Source organism: Pecten maximus, chromosome 13 (assembly GCF_902652985.1).
Source record: "Pecten maximus chromosome 13, xPecMax1.1, whole genome shotgun sequence".
Taxonomy (NCBI): Eukaryota; Metazoa; Mollusca; class Bivalvia; order Pectinida; family Pectinidae; genus Pecten; species Pecten maximus.
The window spans coordinates 28,848,308-28,867,832 of NC_047027.1; the positions used below are offsets into that span (position 1 = coordinate 28,848,308).

General features: G+C 48.1%; 1 protein-coding gene across 1 annotated transcript in view; it reads right to left on the reverse strand.

Annotated features, from left to right (window-relative positions):
• LOC117340623 overlaps positions 1 to 19,006 on the reverse strand; it is a 29,404-nt gene extending 10,398 nt beyond the window's left edge. The window contains exons 1-2 of the mRNA XM_033902387.1: positions 18,827 to 19,006; positions 2,700 to 3,062 (exon numbers count right to left, since the gene is read on the reverse strand). Of these exons, the coding sequence (XP_033758278.1) occupies positions 2,700 to 3,062; positions 18,827 to 18,920 (457 nt within the window). The 5' untranslated portion in view covers positions 18,921 to 19,006. The remainder of the gene's footprint in view (positions 1 to 2,699; positions 3,063 to 18,826) is intronic.
• Between the last annotated feature and the right edge of the window lie 519 nt (positions 19,007 to 19,525).

A 19,525-nucleotide genomic window follows, 5' to 3' on the forward strand; every position in this document is an offset into this window, starting at 1 on the left:
AAACTAAAACATTCTTTTTATTCGAAAAATTTTGTATCAAAAGTAATTTGCTGTTTTTAAAAAGCCCTTATTTGTCGTAGACATATTCAAAATGATACCGTGCCTTATTATTGGCCTGTCAGCTGTCGAAATTCATTATTTGTAAAGATCCCCCAATTGTGAATTACAGATAAACACGAAAAACAATTTCATCAAAAAGTTTTCATCAAAAGATAATGTGATTAACTTTACATATTAGAAATTAGAAGAGTTAACACAAACGTGTCTTCAAACGTTAGATATCGAATTAACCTCTGGTTAAGTTGTTCAGATACTTGTAAATGTAATTTTGCATTTAAATGTAGCGAATTCGGGAGGGATAATTTTGATTAAGAAATGATAACGATCACTCGGTCAATAGTTATTATGTTTACAATGCACCACTATAACGCATTAAATATTTGTTAATATATAATGAATGCGATAATGTCAGAATGACGTTATCTAAGTAAGGGTCAGTGTCAACAGCTCGAAGGTCAAATTCGAATGTTTAAGGATGATGAATTCGTTTAAAACAAAATTACAATACTCTGAAAATATGAAACCTTTTCTGGAGATATCTTTGCTCTTCACTTGAATCCATAAAACACACACCACTTCGCGTATTAACTTTTGTTTTTCTTTTTCTTTTTTAAATTAGTATTACCATATGTAATTTTAAAAAGATTGCAGAACCATTCACATAAACTGTATCAATATTCAAAAATCTCTCTTTCTTACATATATACAAAATGTTTTCTATTCAATGTATAAGCGTTAAATTTGTTTTAATCATTTTTTCATACAAATAGTTTACTTGTAAGTACTAAATATGTTAGATTTCTTTAAGTGGATTTCTCTACAAGACTGTCTTTTTAAACTCCCTATTACGACATAGTACTGTAAAATCAGTCGTATAGCGACACTGTAACCTGAAGTGGAATAAGAGGACTGTTGATTATAAAGGACCCCAAAGAGTTTCTAATCAGTTTTGAAAAAGTAGTTTCTGTATAACATCTTTACTTTAAGACTTTCGCATTTTTACCCTGTATAGTTCCGACCATAGTAGATGTTCACGGACGTGATTAATATCAATATAATTCCAGGCAGGATGGTGAAATATATAATTATAAATATATAAGTTTGAATTGAATTTAATCAAATATAAACAAAATATACCTACACTGTACAGTAACACTGACTGTTTAAGTCGACTCCCCGACAACATTCCCAGTTACTTACACTGTACAGTAACACTGGTTATCATAGTCGACTCCCCGACAACATTTCTAGTTACTTACACTGTATAGTAACACTGGTTATCATAGTCGACTCCCCGACAACATTTCTAGTTACTTACACTGTACAGTAACACTGACTGTTAAAGTCGACTCCACGACAACATTCCCAGTTACTTACACTGTACATTAACACTGGTTGTTATAGTCGACTCCCCGAAAACATTCCTAGCAGTACACCTGTACGTCCCGTGTTCTGATCTGTCCAGTTGTCCCAGTGACAACACAGGTGAGACAGTAAAGTTGGTGTTGTCCGGTCGTGTCCAGACAAAGGTACAGCCAGGTCTACAGTCCGCTGTACAGGTGATGTCCGGTAACATGTCACCCTCTGTCCTGGTGTAGGTAGTGTCGGGCGGGGACAGAGCTGTGGAGGCACCGGGGCCGTCTACAAATTTGAGGTATAATAGATGAGATAAGCAAAGATGATGTCCTGACAGTGATTGATGCTTACAATTTTTTCATATCGACTGTTGACAAACAAAATCATTGGTGTAGGTGATATTCAGCGGTGTTAGGGCTATAGCAATTCAAGGGCCAGCTGTGCAAAAGACAAAGTTTGTTTTATAAACGGAACACCTTTACACTGAACCAGGTGACTATATATCACTAGGACGTATAGCCGGACGTACCGTCGCTACAAAATCGTACGGGTGTAGGACGATACCTTGTAATGGATCCTGGCCAATTCTATAAGACACCATATCAAGTATTCATCAGACGTATATTTATTACTTGATAAGCAGTTAAGCACTACCGAAACCAAAACTCTCGGTTAAATTCATATTTTTGTAAACTAGGATTCCCAGGTATCAAATCACAAATATATTGTGACAAATAGTAAAAGCATATCAAACGTTTAAACTAATAATATAAGCTGACGTGAGCAATAGACATAGTCCTACATGTATTGAAACAAGTAATTTCAATGATTTAGGTAGTCTGAACTTGTCTCCATTTCACTAACGAGGTAGAAGATCAGCTACATATTTGAACCCAACAATTCAGGTATTGTTTGCAACTGTTAAGGTTTTGTTTTTGTTTGGTCCAATTTGTTTCATCTCTACAAACTAACGGTTTTTATTAATTATTGACCATCCAAAACCGGATTATGCCGGTGAAGAACATTCACATTTGTTTTCTTGGTTATAGATCATGTAGAACAAAGAAAGAATATGGAACAATGTGTTTGCTGAACACTGATTGTTTATGAAATTTTAATTAAAAACAAATCTGATTTTAAAGTTTGCCCCAAATAATTTTATTTATGTTAATATAATACATAAACCATATAAAATACTAATAAAAGAGCATTTAGAATTGTTACTCAACTAATAGTATGATTATATCTGTAAACTGGTTCATGTTATCATATTTAACACTTACCTGCTACAGTGAGTGTATAGTCATCACTGTCCAGTGCCGGGTCGGGTAGGTTAAGGTTGGTACGTGTACAGTACCACACAGATCCATGGTCTCCCGTCTGTGGCTGTATGATCCACCGGAACACTGTACCAAGGGTTTCTCCGGACGTTACACAGGAACAGACATCCGGTGTACAGGGGACGGCGGGGTTGACTTGGGTGTTGTAACATTGGTCACCACCCACTTGTACACTACCTACTGGAGTAGTGACGTTAGGACGGCGGTAAAACTGGACAAGAGTGGCCTCCTCTGGTACATCACACGTCAGTGTAAACTCAGTCCCAGGGACAGCGTACTCAGACGACCCGGTCAGGGTTACAGCATCTAAGTATGAAATTGGATGATACGTTTAATGTGAATGTACCGCTGTTTCATTTAACGAAATGGTTAAGTATTGAACTGTTACCAAATAGTAATATACAGTCGACATGAATACAAGTCGGGTGACAGACATATAGAATGTCGCAGGACGACATGAAATATTAATCTGTCACCCAAATTATAACGACTGTTTAATTACAACAGTTCAATACGTATGTATACATTCATTAAGATTCTTTTTATTATTTATTTACTGTAGCTTTAGACGTATTTAAATCTGCCGCTTACCCTGTCACTGACGTCATCAAGTTCAAATACCGGAACAGACGAAATTTTTTAAAAGAATTGATATAGTCCCTCATGTCGTTATCAATAGCAATGACATACAATGATTTTGGCACAGATTTGGCTTTAAAGCCGTTTTTCTGCGCAATGATATACGGTTATCATTTTGTAGTGATGCGGCGTTGAATGGGTATAACTGGATAGACCCGATTCCTCGAAAACACATGTGTTTTTTATCGTCTTGATTTACGTTATTTTCGGTAGAAAATCAGCTCTTAAATTATAAATTAAAGTCATCATGATAGAAGGTGAAAATGATTCCAAGGATATTTCGTTCGAAACATATTCCCGTCTAACCGGTCATATCAGTGTTACTAATTTATCAGACGATGATTTAATTTAACATTGGCTCGATTTCGGAGTAAGATAGGCCTTTGATATCAGTGCTAACAAAACAAAAATAAAATGAAATAAAATCTAGTAGGCCTATACATGCACAACCGGAAACCATGTTCATAATCCCGATTTTTCACTATTTATGGACTGTTATGTTGTGTATAGCATTTCTAAAAAATCGAAAACAATCCCCTGTGAGTGTGAGTACATTGACATTTTGATAATTTCGTATAGATAAAAAATAGCGCTTATAGCCAGTGACGAACTCATTTCGTTCATTAAAAAAAATGTAATTTTCATAACTTGTGCATTCGAAAGCTCTACAGACCGAAAGTAACTGGCGGTCATAATTTTAAACCGCAACACCTTGAACTGTATAATTGCAGTATACAGTCTTATGAAAACAATTTGGTTTACTAAAGACATATAGACAAATGACACACAGAATGTAAATATTACACTATACACTATGATCCGGTCTAGTCTTATTGGTCTGGTATGGTCTGGTCGAACTTTTCATAATAAAATTGAATGCAGGTAATGTTCTCTCACCAACACATTTAGCCATATCTATCTAAAAGTTGTAATGCTGCAATGCGTAGCTATTGACTTATGATCTTAAGACGGTGGTTGTGGTCTTTCGGTCCTAAGACAGTTGCTCTCGCCTTACGATTATAAGGTGGTGGCTCTCGCCCTACGATTATATGGCGGTGGTTCTCGTCTTACGGTCCTAGGCTGGTGGCCCTCGCCCTACGGCTCTAGAGTGGTGACACTCGTCTTACGGTTCTAGGGCGGTGGCAATCGCCTTATGGTCCTAGGCAGTGGCTCTGGCCTTATGGTACTATGGCCTTGCTTTTGCCTTACGATTCCTGGGCGGTGGATATCGCCTTACGATTATAGAGCGGTGGCTATCGCCTTACGGTTATAGGGTGGTGGCTCTCACCTTACGATTATAGGGCGGTGGATCTCGCCTTACGGTAATAGGGCGATGGCTCTCGCCTTACGATTTTAGGGCGGTGGCTCTCGCCTTACGATTTTAGGGCGGTGGCTCTCGCCTTACGGTTATAGGGTGGTGGCTCTCACCTTACGATTATAGGGCGGTGGATCTCGCCTTACGGTAATAGGGCGGTGGCTCTCGCCTTACGATTATAGGGCGGTGGCTCTCGCCTTACGATTTTAGGGCGGTGGCTCTCGCCTTACGGTTCTAGGGCGGTGGCTCTCGCCTTACGATTATAGGGCGGTGGCTCTCGCCTTACGGTTATAGGGTGGTGGCTCTCACCTTACGGTTAAAGGGCGGTGGCTATCGCCTTACGGTTATAGGGTGGTGGCTCTCACCTTACGATTATAGGGCGGTGGATCTCGCTTTGCGATTATAGGGCGGTGGCTCTCGCCTTACGGTTCTAGGGCGGTGGCTCTCATCTTACGGTTATGTGGCGGTGGCTCTCGCCTTACGATTATAGGGCGGTGGCTCTCGCCTTACGGTTCTAGGGCGGTTGCTCTCGTCTCACGGCCATGTGGCGGTGGCTCTCGCCTTACGGTTAAAGGGCGGTGGCTATCGCCTTACGGTTATAGGGTGGTGGCTCTCACCTTACGATTATAGGGCGGTGGATCTCGCTTTGCGATTATAGGGCGGTGGCTCTCGCCTTACGGTTCTAGGGCGGTGGCTCTCGCCTTACGATTTTAGGACGGTGGCTCTCGCCTTACGGTTCTAGGGCGGTGGCTCTCGTCTCACGGCCATGTGGCGGTGGCTCTCGCCTTACGGTTAAAGGGCGGTGGCTCTCACCTTACGATTATATGGCGTGGCTCTCGTCTTACGGTCCTAGGTTGGTGGCTCTCGTCTTACGGTTCTAGGTTGGTGGCTCTTGTCTTACGGTTCTAGGGTGGTGGCACTCGCCTTACGGTTATAGGGCGGTGGCTCTCTCCTTACGATTATAAGGCGGTGGCTCTCGCCTTACGATCTTAGGGCGGTGGCTCTCGTCTTACGGTCATGTGGCGGTGGTTCTGGCCGTACGGTTCTAGGGCGGTGGCTGAGGTCCTACCGTTCTAGGGCGATGGCTCTCGCCTAACGGTTATATATCGAGCGGTGGCTCTCGCCTTACGGTCCAAGGTTGGTGGCTCTCGTCTTACGGTTCTAGGTTGGTGGCTCTTGTCCTACGGTTCTAGGGCGGTGGCTCTCGCCTTACGGTTATAGGGCGGTGGGTCTCGCCTTACGGTCTAGGGCGGTGGCTTTCGTCTTACGGTCATGTGGCGGTGACTCTCGCCTCACGATTTTAGAGCGGGGGCTCTCACCTTACGATTATAGGTCGATGGCTTTCGTCCTACGGTCCTAGGGCGGCGGCTCTCTCTTACGGTTCTAGGGCGGTGGCTCTCGCCATACGATTATAGTGCGGTGGTACTCGCCTTACGGTTCTAGGGTGGTGGCTCTCGTCGTGCGATTATAGGGCTGTGGCACTCGCCTTACGGTAATAGGGCGGTGGCTCTCGCTTTACGATTATAGGGCGGTGGCTCTCGCCTTACGATTCTAGGGCGGTGGCTCTCGTCTTACGGTCATGTGGCGATGGCTCTGGCCATACGGTCCTAGGGCGGTGGCTCTTGTCCTACGATTATAGGGCAGTGGCTCTCGCCTTACAAATTATAGTCCGGTTGCTCTCCCCTTACGATTATTGTGCGGTGGCTCTCGCCTTAATGTTTTAGGGCGGTGGCTCTCGTCCTACGGCTCTAGAATGGTGATTCACGTCTTACGGTTCTAGGGCGGTGGCAATCGTCTTATGGTCTTAGGGAGTAGCTCTCGCCTTATGGTACTATGGCGAATTACGATTATAGGGCGGTGGCTCTCGCCTTACGGTCTAGGGCAGTGGCTCTTGTTCTACGATTCTAGGGCGTTGGCTCTCGCCTTACGATTATTAGGCGGTGACTCGCGCCTTACGATTATAGGGAGGTGGGTCTCGCCTTACGGCCCTAGGTGTGTGACTCTCGCCTTACGATTATAGGGCGGTGGCTCTGGCCATACGGTCCTAGGGCGGTGGCTCTTGTCCTACGGTTCTAGGGCGTTGGCTCTCGCCTTACGATTATCGGGCGGTGACTCGCGCCTTACGATTATAGGGAGGTGAGTCTCGCCTTACGCCCTAGGTGTGTGACTCTCGCCTTGCTATATAGGATGGTGGCTCTCGCTTTACGGTCCTAGGTTGGTGGGTCTCGCCCTACGATTATATGGTGGTTTCTCTCGCTTTACGGTTATAGGACGGCTGATCTCGCTTTACGATTATAGGGCGGTGGCTTTCGCCTTACGGTCTAGCGCGGTGACTCTCGCCTTATGATTATAGGGTGTTGGCTCTCGCCTTACGGTTATAGGGCGGTGACTCTCGCCTTATGATTATAGGGTGTTGGCTCTCGCCTTACGGTTATAGGGAGGTGGGTCTCGCCTTACGGCCCTAGGTGTGTGACTCTCGCCTTAAGATATAGGGTGGTGGCTCTCGCCTTACGGTTATAGGACGGCATATCTCGCTTTACGATTATAGGGAGGTAGCTCTCGCCTTACGGTCATGTGGAGGTGACTCTCGCCTTATGAGTATAGGGCTGTGGCTCTCGCCTTACGATTATAGGGCGGTGGCTCTCGCCTTACGATTTTAAGGCGGTGGCTTTCGTCTTACGGTCATATGGCGGTGAATCTGGCCATACGGTTCTAGGGCGTTGGCTCTCGTCCTACCGTTCTAGGGCGGTGGCTCTCGCCTAACGGTTATATATCGAGCGGTGGCTCTCGCCTTACGGTCCAAGGTTGGTGGCTCTCGTCTTACGGTTCTAGGTTGGTGGCTCTTGTCCTACGGTTCTAGGGTGATGGCCCTCGCCTTACGATTATAGAGTTGTGACTCTCGCCTTACGGTTATAGGGCGGTGGCTCTCGTCTTCCGATTATAGGGCGGTGGCTTTCGTCTTACGGTCATGTGGCGGTGGATCTCGCCTTTTTATTTTAGGGCTGTGGCTCTGGCGTTACGATTATAGGGCGATGGCTCTCGCCTTACAATTTTAGAGCGGGGGCTCTCACCTTAGGATTATAGGTCGATGGATTTCGTCCTACGGTCCTAGGGCGGTGGCTCTCTCTTACGGTTCTAGGGCGGTGGCTCTCGCCATACGATTATAGTGCGGTGGTACTCGCCTTACGGTTCTAGGGTGGTGGCTCTCGCCTTACAATTATAGGGTGGTGGCTCTCGCCTTACGGTCCTAGGTTGATGGCTCTCGCCTTACGGTTATAGGGTGGTGGCTCTCACCTTACGATTATAGGGCGGTGGATCTCGCTTTGCGATTATAGGGCGGTGGCTCTCGTCTTACGGTCATGTGGCGGTGGCTCTCGCCTTACGATTTTAGAGCGGTGGCTCACGCCTTACGATTTTAGAGCGGTGGCTCTCGCCTTACGGTTCTAGGGCGGTGGCTATCGCCTTACGGTTATAGGGTGGTGGCTCTCACCTTACGGTTAAAGGGCGGTGGCTATCGCCTTACGGTTATAGGGTGGTGGCTCTCACCTTACGATTATAGGGCGGTGGATCTCGCTTTGCGATTATAGGGCGGTGGCTCTCGCCTTACGGTTCTAGGGCGGTGGCTCTCGCCTTACGGTCATGTGGCGGTGGCTCTCGCCTTACGATTATAGGGCGGTGGCTCTCGCCTTACGGTTCTAGGGCGGTGGCTCTCGTCTCACGGCCATGTGGCGGTGGCTCTCGCCTTACGGTTAAAGGGCGGTGGCTATCGCCTTACGGTTATATGGTGGTGGCTCTCACCTTACGATTATAGGGCGGTGGATCTCGCTTTGCGATTATAGGGCGGTGGCTCTCGCCTTACGGTTCTAGGGCGGTGGCTCTCGTCTTACGGTCATTTGGCGGTGGCTCTCGCCTTACGATTATAGGGCGGTGGCTCTCGCCTTACGATTTTAGGGCGGTGGCTCTCGCCTTACGGTTCTAGGGCGGTGGCTCTCGTCTCACGGCCATGTGGCGGTGGCTCTCGCCTTACGGTTAAAGGGCGGTGGCTCTCACCTTACGGTTAAAGGGCGGTGGCTCTCACCTTACGATTATATGGCGTGGCTCTCGTCTTACGGTCCTAGGTTGGTGGCTCTCGTCTTACGGTTCTAGGTTGGTGGCTCTTGTCTTACGGTTCTAGGGTGGTGGCTCTCTCCTTACGATTATAAGGCGGTGGCTCTCGCCTTTCGATCTTAGGGCGGTGGCTCTCGTCTTACGGTCATGTGGCGGTGGTTCTGGCCGTACGGTTCTAGGGCGGTGGCTCAGGTCCTACCGTTCTAGGGCGATGGCTCTCGCCTAACGGTTATATATCGAGCGGTGGCTCTCGCCTTACGGTCCAAGGTTGGTGGCTCGCGTCTTACGGTTCTAGGTTGGTGGCTCTTGTCCTACGGTTCTAGGGCGGTGGCTCTCGCCTTACGGTTATAGGGCGGTGGGTCTCGCCTTACGGTCTAGGGCGGTGGCTTTCGTCTTACGGTCATGTGGCGGTGACTCTCGCCTTTTGATTATAGAGCGGTGGCTCTCGCCTCACGATATGAGAGCGGGGGCTCTCACCTTACGATTATAGGTCGATGGCTTTCGTCCTACGGTCCTAGGGCGGCGGCTCTCTCTTACGGTTCTAGGGCGGTGGCTCTCGCCATACGATTATAGGGCTGTGGCTCTCGCCTTACGGTAATAGGGCGGTGGCTCTCGCTTTACGATTATAGGGCGGTGGCTCTCGCCTTACGATTCTAGGGCGGTGGCTCTCGTCTTACGGTCATGTGGCGATGGCTCTGGCCATACGGTCCTAGGGCGGTGGCTCTTGTCCTACGATTATAGGGCAGTGGCTCTCGCCTTACAAATTATAGTCCGGTTGCTCTCCCCTTACGATTATTGTGCGGTGGCTCTCGCCTTAATGTTTTAGGGCGGTGGCTCTCGTCCTACGGCTCTAGAATGGTGATTCACGTCTTACGGTTCTAGGGCGGTGGCAATCGTCTTATGGTCTTAGGGAGTAGCTCTCGCCTTATGGTACTATGGCGAATTACGATTATAGGGCGGTGGCTCTCGCCTTACGGTCTAGGCGGTGGCTCTTGTTCTACGATTCTAGGGCGTTGGCTCTCGCCTTACGATTATTAGGCGGTGACTCGCGCCTTACGATTATAGGGAGGTGGGTCTCGCCTTACGGCCCTAGGTGTGTGACTCTCGCCTTACGATTATAGGGCGGTGGCTCTGGCCATACGGTCCTAGGGCGGTGGCTCTTGTCCTACGGTTCTAGGGCGTTGGCTCTCGCCTTACGATTATCGGGCGGTGACTCGCGCCTTACGATTATAGGGAGGTGGGTCTCGCCTTACGCCCTAGGTGTGTGACTCTCGCCTTGCTATATAGGATGGTGGCTCTCGCTTTACGGTCCTAGGTTGGTGGGTCTCGCCCTACGATTATATGGTGGTTTCTCTCGCTTTACGGTTATAGGACGGCTGATCTCGCTTTACGATTATAGGGCGGTGGCTTTCGCCTTACGGTCTAGGGCGGTGACTCTCGCCTTATGATTATAGGGTGTTGGCTCTCGCCTTACGGTTATAGGGCGGTGACTCTCGCCTTATGATTATAGGGTGTTGGCTCTCGCCTTCCGATTATAGGGAGGTGGGTCTCGCCTTACGGCCCTAGGTGTGTGACTCTCGCCTTAAGAGTATAGGGTGTTGGCTCTCGCCTTACGGTTATAGGGCGGTGACTCTCGCCTTATGATTATAGGGTGTTGGCTCTCGCCTTACGATTATAGGGTGGTGGCTCTCGCCTTACGGTTATAGGACGGCATATCTCGCTTTACGATTATAGGGAGGTAGCTCTCGCCTTACGGTCATGTGGAGGTGACTCTCGCCTTATGAGTATAGGGCTGTGGCTCTCGCCTTACGATTATAGGGCGGTGGCTCTCGCCTTACGGCCCTAGGTGTGTGACTCTCGCCTTAAGATTATAGGGTGTTGGCTCTCGCCTTACGGTTATAGGGCGGTGACTATCGCCTTATGATTATAGGGTGTTGGCTCTCGCCTTACGATTATAGGGTGGTGGCTCTCGCCTTACGGTTATAGGACGGCATATCTCGCTTTACGATTATAGGGAGGTAGCTCTCGCCTTACGGTCATGTGGAGGTGACTCTCGCCTTATGAGTATAGGGCTGTGGCTCTCGCCTTACGATTATAGGGCGGTGGCTCTAGCCTTACGATTTTAAGGCAGTGGCTTTCGTCTTACGGTCATATGGCGGTGAATCTGGCCATACGGTTCTAGGGCGTTGGCTCTCGTCCTACCGTTCTAGGGCGGTGGCTCTCGCCTAACGGTTATATATCGAGGGGTGGCTCTCGCCTTACGGTCCAAGGTTGGTGGCTCTCGTCTTACGGTTCTAGGTTGGTGGCTCTTGTCCTACGGTTCTAGGGTGATGGCCCTCGCCTTACGATTATAGAGTTGTGGCTCTCGCCTTACGGTTATAGGGCGGTGGCTCTCGTCTTCCGATTATAGGGCGGTGGGTCTCGCCTTACGGTGTAGGGCGGTGGCTTTCGTCTTACGGTCATGTGGCGGTGGCTCTCGCCTTTTTATTTTAGGGCTGTGGCTCTTGCGTTACGATTATAGGGCGATGGCTCTCGCCTTACAATTTTAGAGCGGGGGCTCTCACCTTAGGATTATAGGTCGATGGCTTTCGTCCTACGGTCCTAGGGCGGTGGCTCTCTCTTACGGTTCTAGGGCGGTGGCTCTCGCCATACGATTATAGTGCGGTGGTACTCGCCTTACGGTTCTAGGGTGGTGGCTCTCGCCTTACAATTATAAGGTGGTGGCTCTCGCCTTACGGTCCTAAGTTGATGGCTCTCGCCTTACGGTTATAGGGTGGTGGCTCTCACCTTACGATTATAGGGCGGTGGATCTCGCTTTGCGATTATAGGGCGGTGGCTCTCGTCTTACGGTCATGTGGCGGTGGCTCTCGCCTTACGATTTTAGGGCGGTGACTCTCGCCTTACGGTTCTAGGGCGGTGGCTATCGCCTTACGGTTATAGGGTGGTGGCTCTCACCTTACGGTTAAAGGGCGGTGGCTATCGCCTTACGGTTATAGGGTGGTGGCTCTCACCTTACGATTATAGGGCGGTGGATCTCGCTTTGCGATTATAGGGCGGTGGCTCTCGCCTTACGGTTCTAGGGCGGTGGCTCTCGTCTTACGGTCATGTGGCGGTGGCTCTCGCCTTACGATTATAGGGCGGTGGCTCTCGCCTTACGGTTCTAGGGCGGTGGCTCTCGTCTCACGGCCATGTGGCGGTGGCTCTCGCCTTACGGTTAAAGGGCGGTGGCTATCGCCTTACGGTTATAGGGTGGTGGCTCTCACCTTACGATTATAGGGCGGTGAATCTCGCCTTACGATTATAGGGCGGTGGCTCTCGTCTTACGGTCATGTGGCGGTGGCTCTCGCCTTACGATTATAGGGCGGTGGCTCTCGCCTTACGGTTCTAGGGCGGTGGCTCTCGTCTCACGGCCATGTGGCGGTGGCTCTCGCCTTACGGTTAAAGGGCGGTGGCTCTCACCTTACGGTTAAAGGGCGGTGGCTCTCACCTTACGATTATATGGCGTGGCTCTCGTCTTACGGTCCTAGGTTGGTGGCTCTCGTCTTACGGTTCTAGGGTGGTGGCTCTCTCCTTACGATTATAAGGCGGTGGCTCTCGCCTTACGATCTTAGGGCGGTGGCTCTCGTCTTACGGTCATGTGGCGGTGGTTCTGGCCGTACGGTTCTAGGGCGGTGGCTCAGGTCCTACCGTTCTAGGGCGATGGCTCTCGCCTAACGGTTATATATCGAGCGGTGGCTCTCGCCTTACGGTCCAAGGTTGGTGGCTCTCGTCTTACGGTTCTAGGTTGGTGGCTCTTGTCCTACGGTTCTAGGGCGGTGGCTCTCGCCTTACGGTTATAGGGCGGTGGGTCTCGCCTTACGGTCTAGGGCGGTGGCTTTCGTCTCACGGTCATGTGGCGGTGACTCTCGCCTTTTGATTATAGAGCGGTGGCTCTCGCCTCACGATTTTAGAGCGGGGGCTCTCACCTTACGATTATAGGTCGATGGCTTTCGTCCTACGGTCCTAGGGCGGCGGCTCTCTCTTACGGTTCTAGGGCGGTGGCTCTCGCCATACGATTATAGTGCGGTGGTACTCGCCTTACGGTTCTAGGGTGGTGGCTCTCGTCGTGCGATTATAGGGCTGTGGCTCTCGCCTTACGGTAATAGGGCGGTGGCTCTCGCTTTACGATTATAGGGCGGTGGCTCTCGCCTTACGATTCTAGGGCGGTGGCTCTCGTCTTACGGTCATGTGGCGATGGCTCTGGCCATACGGTCCTAGGGCGGTGGCTCTTGTCCTACGATTATAGGGCAGTGGCTCTCGCCTTACAAATTATAGTCCGGTTGCTCTCCCCTTACGATTATTGTGCGGTGGCTCTCGCCTTAATGTTTTAGGGCGGTGGCTCTCGTCCTACGGCTCTAGAATGGTGATTCACGTCTTACGGTTCTAGGGCGGTGGCAATCGTCTTATGGTCTTAGGGAGTAGCTCTCGCCTTATGGTACTATGGCGAATTACGATTATAGGGCGGTGGCTCTCGCCTTACGGTCTAGGGCGGTGGCTCTTGTTCTACGATTCTAGGGCGTTGGCTCTCGCCTTACGATTATTAGGCGGTGACTCGCGCCTTACGATTATAGGGAGGTGGGTCTCGCCTTACGGCCCTAGGTGTGTGACTCTCGCCTTACGATTATAGGGCGGTGGCTCTGGCCATACGGTCCTAGGGCGGTGGCTCTTGTCCTACGGTTCTAGGGCGTTGGCTCTCGCCTTACGATTATCGGGCGGTGACTCGCGCCTTACGATTATAGGGAGGTGGGTCTCGCCTTACGCCCTAGGTGTGTGACTCTCGCCTTGCTATATAGGATGGTGGCTCTCGCTTTACGGTCCTAGGTTGGTGGGTCTCGCCCTACGATTATATGGTGGTTTCTCTCGCTTTACGGTTATAGGACGGCTGATCTCGCTTTACGATTATAGGGCGGTGGCTTTCGCCTTACGGTCTAGGGCGGTGACTCTCGCCTTATGATTATAGGGTGTTGGCTCTCGCCTTACGGTTATAGGGCGGTTGCTCTCGCCTTCCGATTATAGGGAGGTAGCTCTCGCCTTACGGTCATGTGGAGGTGACTCTCGCCTTATGAGTATAGGGCTGTGGCTCTCGCCTTACGATTATAGGGCGGTGGCTCTCGCCTTACGATTTTAAGGCGGTGGCTTTCGTCTTACGGTCATATGGCGGTGAATCTGGCCATACGGGTCTAGGGCGTTGGCTCTCGTCCTACCGTTCTAGGGCGATGGCTCTCGCCTAACGGTTATATATCGAGGGGTGGCTCTCGCCTTACGGTCCAAGGTTGGTGGCTCTCGTCTTACGGTTCTAGGTTGGTGGCTCTTGTCCTACGGTTCTAGGGTGATGGCCCTCGCCTTACGATTATAGAGTTGTGGCTCTCGCCTTACGGTTATAGGGCGGTGGCTCTTGTCTTCCGATTATAGGGCGGTGGGTCTCGCCTTACGGTGTAGGGCGGTGGCTTTCGTCTTACGGTCATGTGGCGGTGGCTCTCGCCTTTTTATTTTAGGGCTGTGGCTCTGGCGTTACGATTATAGGGCGATGGCTCTCGCCTTACAATTTTAGAGCGGGGCTCTCACCTTAGGATTATAGGTCGATGGCTTTCGTCCTACGGTCCTAGGGCGGTGGCTCTCGCCATACGATTATAGTGCGGTGGTACTCGCCTTACGGTTCTAGGGTGGTGGCTCTCGCCTTACAATTATAGGGTGGTGGCTCTCGCCTTACGGTCGTAGGTTGATGGCTCTCGCCTTACGATTATAGGGTGGTGGTTCTCGCCTTACGGTAATAGGGCGGTGGCTCTCGCTTTACGATTATAGGGCGGTGGCTCTCGTCTTACGGTCATGTGGCGATGGCTCTGGTCATACGGTCCTAGGGCGGTGGCTCTTGTCCTACGATTATAGGGCAGTGGCTCTCGCCTTACGATTATAGTCCGGTTGCTCTCCCCTTACGAATATAGTGCGGTGGCTCTCGCCTTAATGTTCTAGGGCGGTGGCTCTCGTCCTACGGCTCTAGAATGGTGATTCACGTCTTACGGTTCTAGGGCGGTGGCAATCGTCTTATGGTCCTAGGGAGTAGCTCTCGCCTCATGGTACTATGGCGAATTACGATTATAGGGCGGTGGCTCTCGCCTTATGGTCTAGGGCGGTGGCTCTCGTCTGACGGTCATGTGGCGGTGGCTCTCGCCTTCCTATTATAGGGCGGTGGCTCTCGTCTGACGGTCATGTGGCGGTGGCTCTCGCCTTACGATTATAGGGTGGTGGCTCTCGCTTTACGGTCCTAGATTGGTGGGTCTCGCCCTACGATTATATGGTGGTTTCTCTCGCTTTACGGTTATAAGACGGTGACTCTCGCCTTACGTTCTAGGGCGGTGGCTCTCGTCTTACGGTCATGTGGCGGTGGCTCTCGCCTTATGATTATAGGGTGGTGGCTCTCGCCTTACGGTCCTAGGTTGATGGATCTCGCCTTACGATTATAGGGTGGTGGCTCTCGCCTTACGGTAATAGAGCGGTGGCTCTGGCCATACGGTCCTAGGGCGGTGGCTCTTGTCCTACGATTATAAGGCGGTGACTCGCGCCTTACGATTATAGGGAGGTGGGTCTCGCCTTACGGCCCTAGGTGTGTGACTCTCGCCTTACTATATAGGGTGGTGGCTCTCGCTTTACGGTCCTAGGTTGGTGGGTCTCGCCCTACGATTATATGGTGGTTTCTCTCGCTTTACGGTTATAGGGCGGCGGATCTCGCTTTACGATTATAGGGCGGTGGCTTTCGCCTTACGGTCCTAGGGTGTTGGCTCTCGCCTTACGGTTATAGGGCGGTGGCTCTCGCCTTACGATTTTAAGGCGGTGGCTTTCGTCTTACGGTTCTAGGGTGGTTGCTCTCTCCCCTTTACGATTATCGGGTGGTGGCTCCCGCCTTACGGAAATAGGGTAGTGACTCTCGCTTTACGATTATAGGGCGGTGGCTCTGGCCATACGGTCCTAGGGCGGTGGCTCTTGTCCTACGGTTCTAGGGCGTTGGCTCTCGCCTTACGATTATTGGGCGGTGGCTCTCTTCTTACTGTACTAAGGTGGTGGCTTTTGTCTTACGGTTATAGGGAGTTGACTCTCGCCTGACGATTATAGTGTGCTGGCTCTCGCCTTACGGTTCTAGGGCGGTGGCTCTCGCCTTACGGTTCTAGGGCGGTGGCTCTCGCCATACGGTATTACAGTGTCTCGTCTACGATAAAGGGCGGTGGCTCTCGTCTTACGATCACAGGGCGGTGGCTCTTGCCTTGCGGTTATAGAGCGGTGGCTCTCGCCTTACGATTAAAGGGCGGTGGCTCTCGTCTTACGGTTATAGGGCAATGGTTCTCGCTTTACGGTTATAGGGCGGTGGCTCCCGCCTTACGATTATAAGGCGGTGGCTCTCGTCTTACGGTTATAGGGCAGTGTCTCTCGCCTTACGGTTAAAGGCAGTGGCTCTCGCCTTACGATTATACGGCGGTGGCTCTCGCCTTACGGTTATAGGGCGGTGGCTCTCGCCTAACGATTATAGAGCGGTGGGTCTCGTCTTACTGTTATAGGACAGTGGCTCTCGCCTTACGGTTAAAGGGCGGTGGCTCTCGCCTTACGGTTAAAGGGTGTTGGCTCTCGCCTTACGAGTATAGGGCGGTGGCTCTCGCCTTACGGTTCTAGGGCGGTGGCTCTCGTCTTACGGTCTATATAAACAGTCGGGGGTCAGTATTGGCTCGCCAGCATACTTTGTACGCAGTGATTGGTTACCTGCTATTTGTGATGTCACCATTTATAGAGGTAAAATGCAAAAATATATTGCAATCAGGATGTAATTGATGAAATCAGAGAGATCCGAATATTTAAACAGGATTGTTAGACATGGCTCTGCTATTTCTTGCCCAGTTGCTGTTTTATTTGGTTATGGTCGGAATTCGATAAAATCAGAGAGACATGCGTATGAACAACAGGTTCACAATTGTCCGCTCGTAGACGCGCTTAACACATAATTATATATCTCATAAACAATTTATCTCATAAACAATTTATCTCCATAACTACTCGAGCTTTTGCATACCCATCTTTTTCAAACTTTCCTATAATTGTTAACTAATAAATTAACGGTTTATAACCATTAGTTATACATGGCTTACGGTTTGATATGAGTTATACAATTATAAACTTTGGGGTGTTAAAGTTATAAAACATTCATTGTCATACTATTAGCCTATTTTTTTCTTTTTATGAAATATCAAATATTAGAACAATTCACATGGACAGTAAAACATTACACAACCCGGAAATGGAGAATATGTGTAACAGTCATATCAAAACGAGAAACATAACTTTGTCTTACCTAAATAAAAACTTCATATGATGCTGAGGCTTCAGTGGTTCATTGAGGAATCTTAGATACAGTTAAGAGATTGATTCCAGGAATTTACAACTATACTGTTGGTGGCGGTCAGTTAATCGATATATTTGTTTGTTTCGTCAGATGAACAAACAGTCAGTGTCATTTTGAGGCGCGCTCTCCTTGTAGTTTATGACTATTGAACAACATACGAAAGGCCCGTCGAATGCCATCCAGAGCAATTAGGGTAAAGTGCCTTCACAAGGGACACGACTACGACAGCACACGTTTCTCAGCTTATCGATAGCTTAATGGTAACATTACGAATATCCTATGTATGGTGGCATTCTTAAGGTCAGTCGTTACATACGCGACCAGCAAGGTTTCCCTGAATTCAAACTAATATTCCGGTTTACTTCGAAATGTTTCATATACATATTGATTTTGATATATCACGATTAACATTTAACGTTAAGGTCATGAAAATGCTATATTTTGATAATTTCCGGGTTCATTAATAAATGACATATATTTGCAACAACAATCCAACAACATATATTTTCATGTTTCGTTAATCTTATACCATAATAGAGGTTTAAATATCACTCTCCAAAGTATGTATTTTATTTTTAGCTTTTGTATTCATGCTAACATATGGGCTGTAGGGCTGTTGGAATAACATTCGAACAGTCCACTAGGTGACTCGCACACACTCTATGCTACGAGCTCGGTTATCTAGTCATTGTTGAGTCAGTTATATAAGTGTGTGTTATCTGAGAAATGTGATGATAGTGTTTGCTGTTCTGTCATCGTAGTTAGAAAGCGACACCTTTGAACTCATTTCCGTGCCCACAATATGTAATGGAGCTAACATATTGAGATTTGTGAGGGTTTCACGTGAAGTAAAATGTTAATATCCTCAGCATCACAAAACATATCATAACCTGACATAAATGAGTTGTTTAATTTATACAAAAATATATAGCACCCATTTATATGAATTTAGTAGCATATACAACTACACCATGCAGCGGTTTCGTTCTGTTAGGATTCGTAACAATCACAAGGTGTTATCTTTGAAGAAAAAAGACAGAAAGAATCAGTGAAAAAACTACACATCTATTATCTTATAAATACATGTATATACCAACCGAAAATATAGTTTCATTGAAATGGATTTGATGGAGTGACGGACGGACGAAAGACGGGCAAACGGCCGACCGGGCGGACGGACCGACAGACAGACAAAGAGACACAAAGGTAGCTTTGGTACTGTTTATATACTAGTATAATACAGGTGCTAGGTAAACAGCCAATTGACAATTATTACATTGCATTATCTTTTGCGTAGTAAAACAACAAATACAAATATTATGATACATTTGAGGTTCACGTCACCATCTGTATATCTGAACTGTATTAAGGATATCGTAACCACACTAACAAACAGTCTAATGACGTCACTCGGGACGATTTAAAAAGACACGCTCAATTTATAAAATGACAGCTATTTGTTTTGATAACAGGACAGGGTTGACACGAGTAAGGGTACACTGTATACCTACCTGACGGTGATGAGAGTAAGGGTACATTGTATACTTACCTGACGGTGATGAGAGTAAGGGTATTTTGTATACTTACCTGACGGTGATGAGACTGCCAATAGTAGTAAGATGATCCAGTGGATTTTTATATCACTGTTGGATACAGATACGTGTTGATTCTGTATGTACATTTTGGACGTATATCTGTATACGATGTTGTATGTAAACTTCCTGGTCGGTATACTACTATATACAACTATTAATAGAATACCATGTGTCGTAGTGTAGGTCTGCTGTCAATAAAAAAAAAAAAAACACACATCACATAATATCCCGTAAATACCAGTAGCCGGAACTATTACCCGCTGTAAGACGAATTTTGATAAAATCTTACTTGTTTTGTTACGTTGAACAAAAGCCTGTTTGAAAGGAATGTCACGTCGGCAATATGTTCCCTTCCTTCATATCTGTGGTGAGACTAAACGTTTATGTTGCTTCCTTTTTACAACATATTTGAATTACCTCATTCGGCAATCAACATAAACTTATATAAAGTAACAATTCAATTCATTAAGCGAAAATACATGACTGTTGATAAACAGATTTTTGTATTCTTTTTTTAATTTGCCCATTTCTTAATGAGGTGCTATTTATGAGAACTTAAGCGTGAATGAGTTTCCCTCATTGATCAAGGTGTACAGCACGTTGTAATCATCTGTGAAAAATAATTCTATAGCTATGATTAATCAATGGTTGCATAAATCTTTATCGTAACGGCCTCGTTCTCTTAAAGATG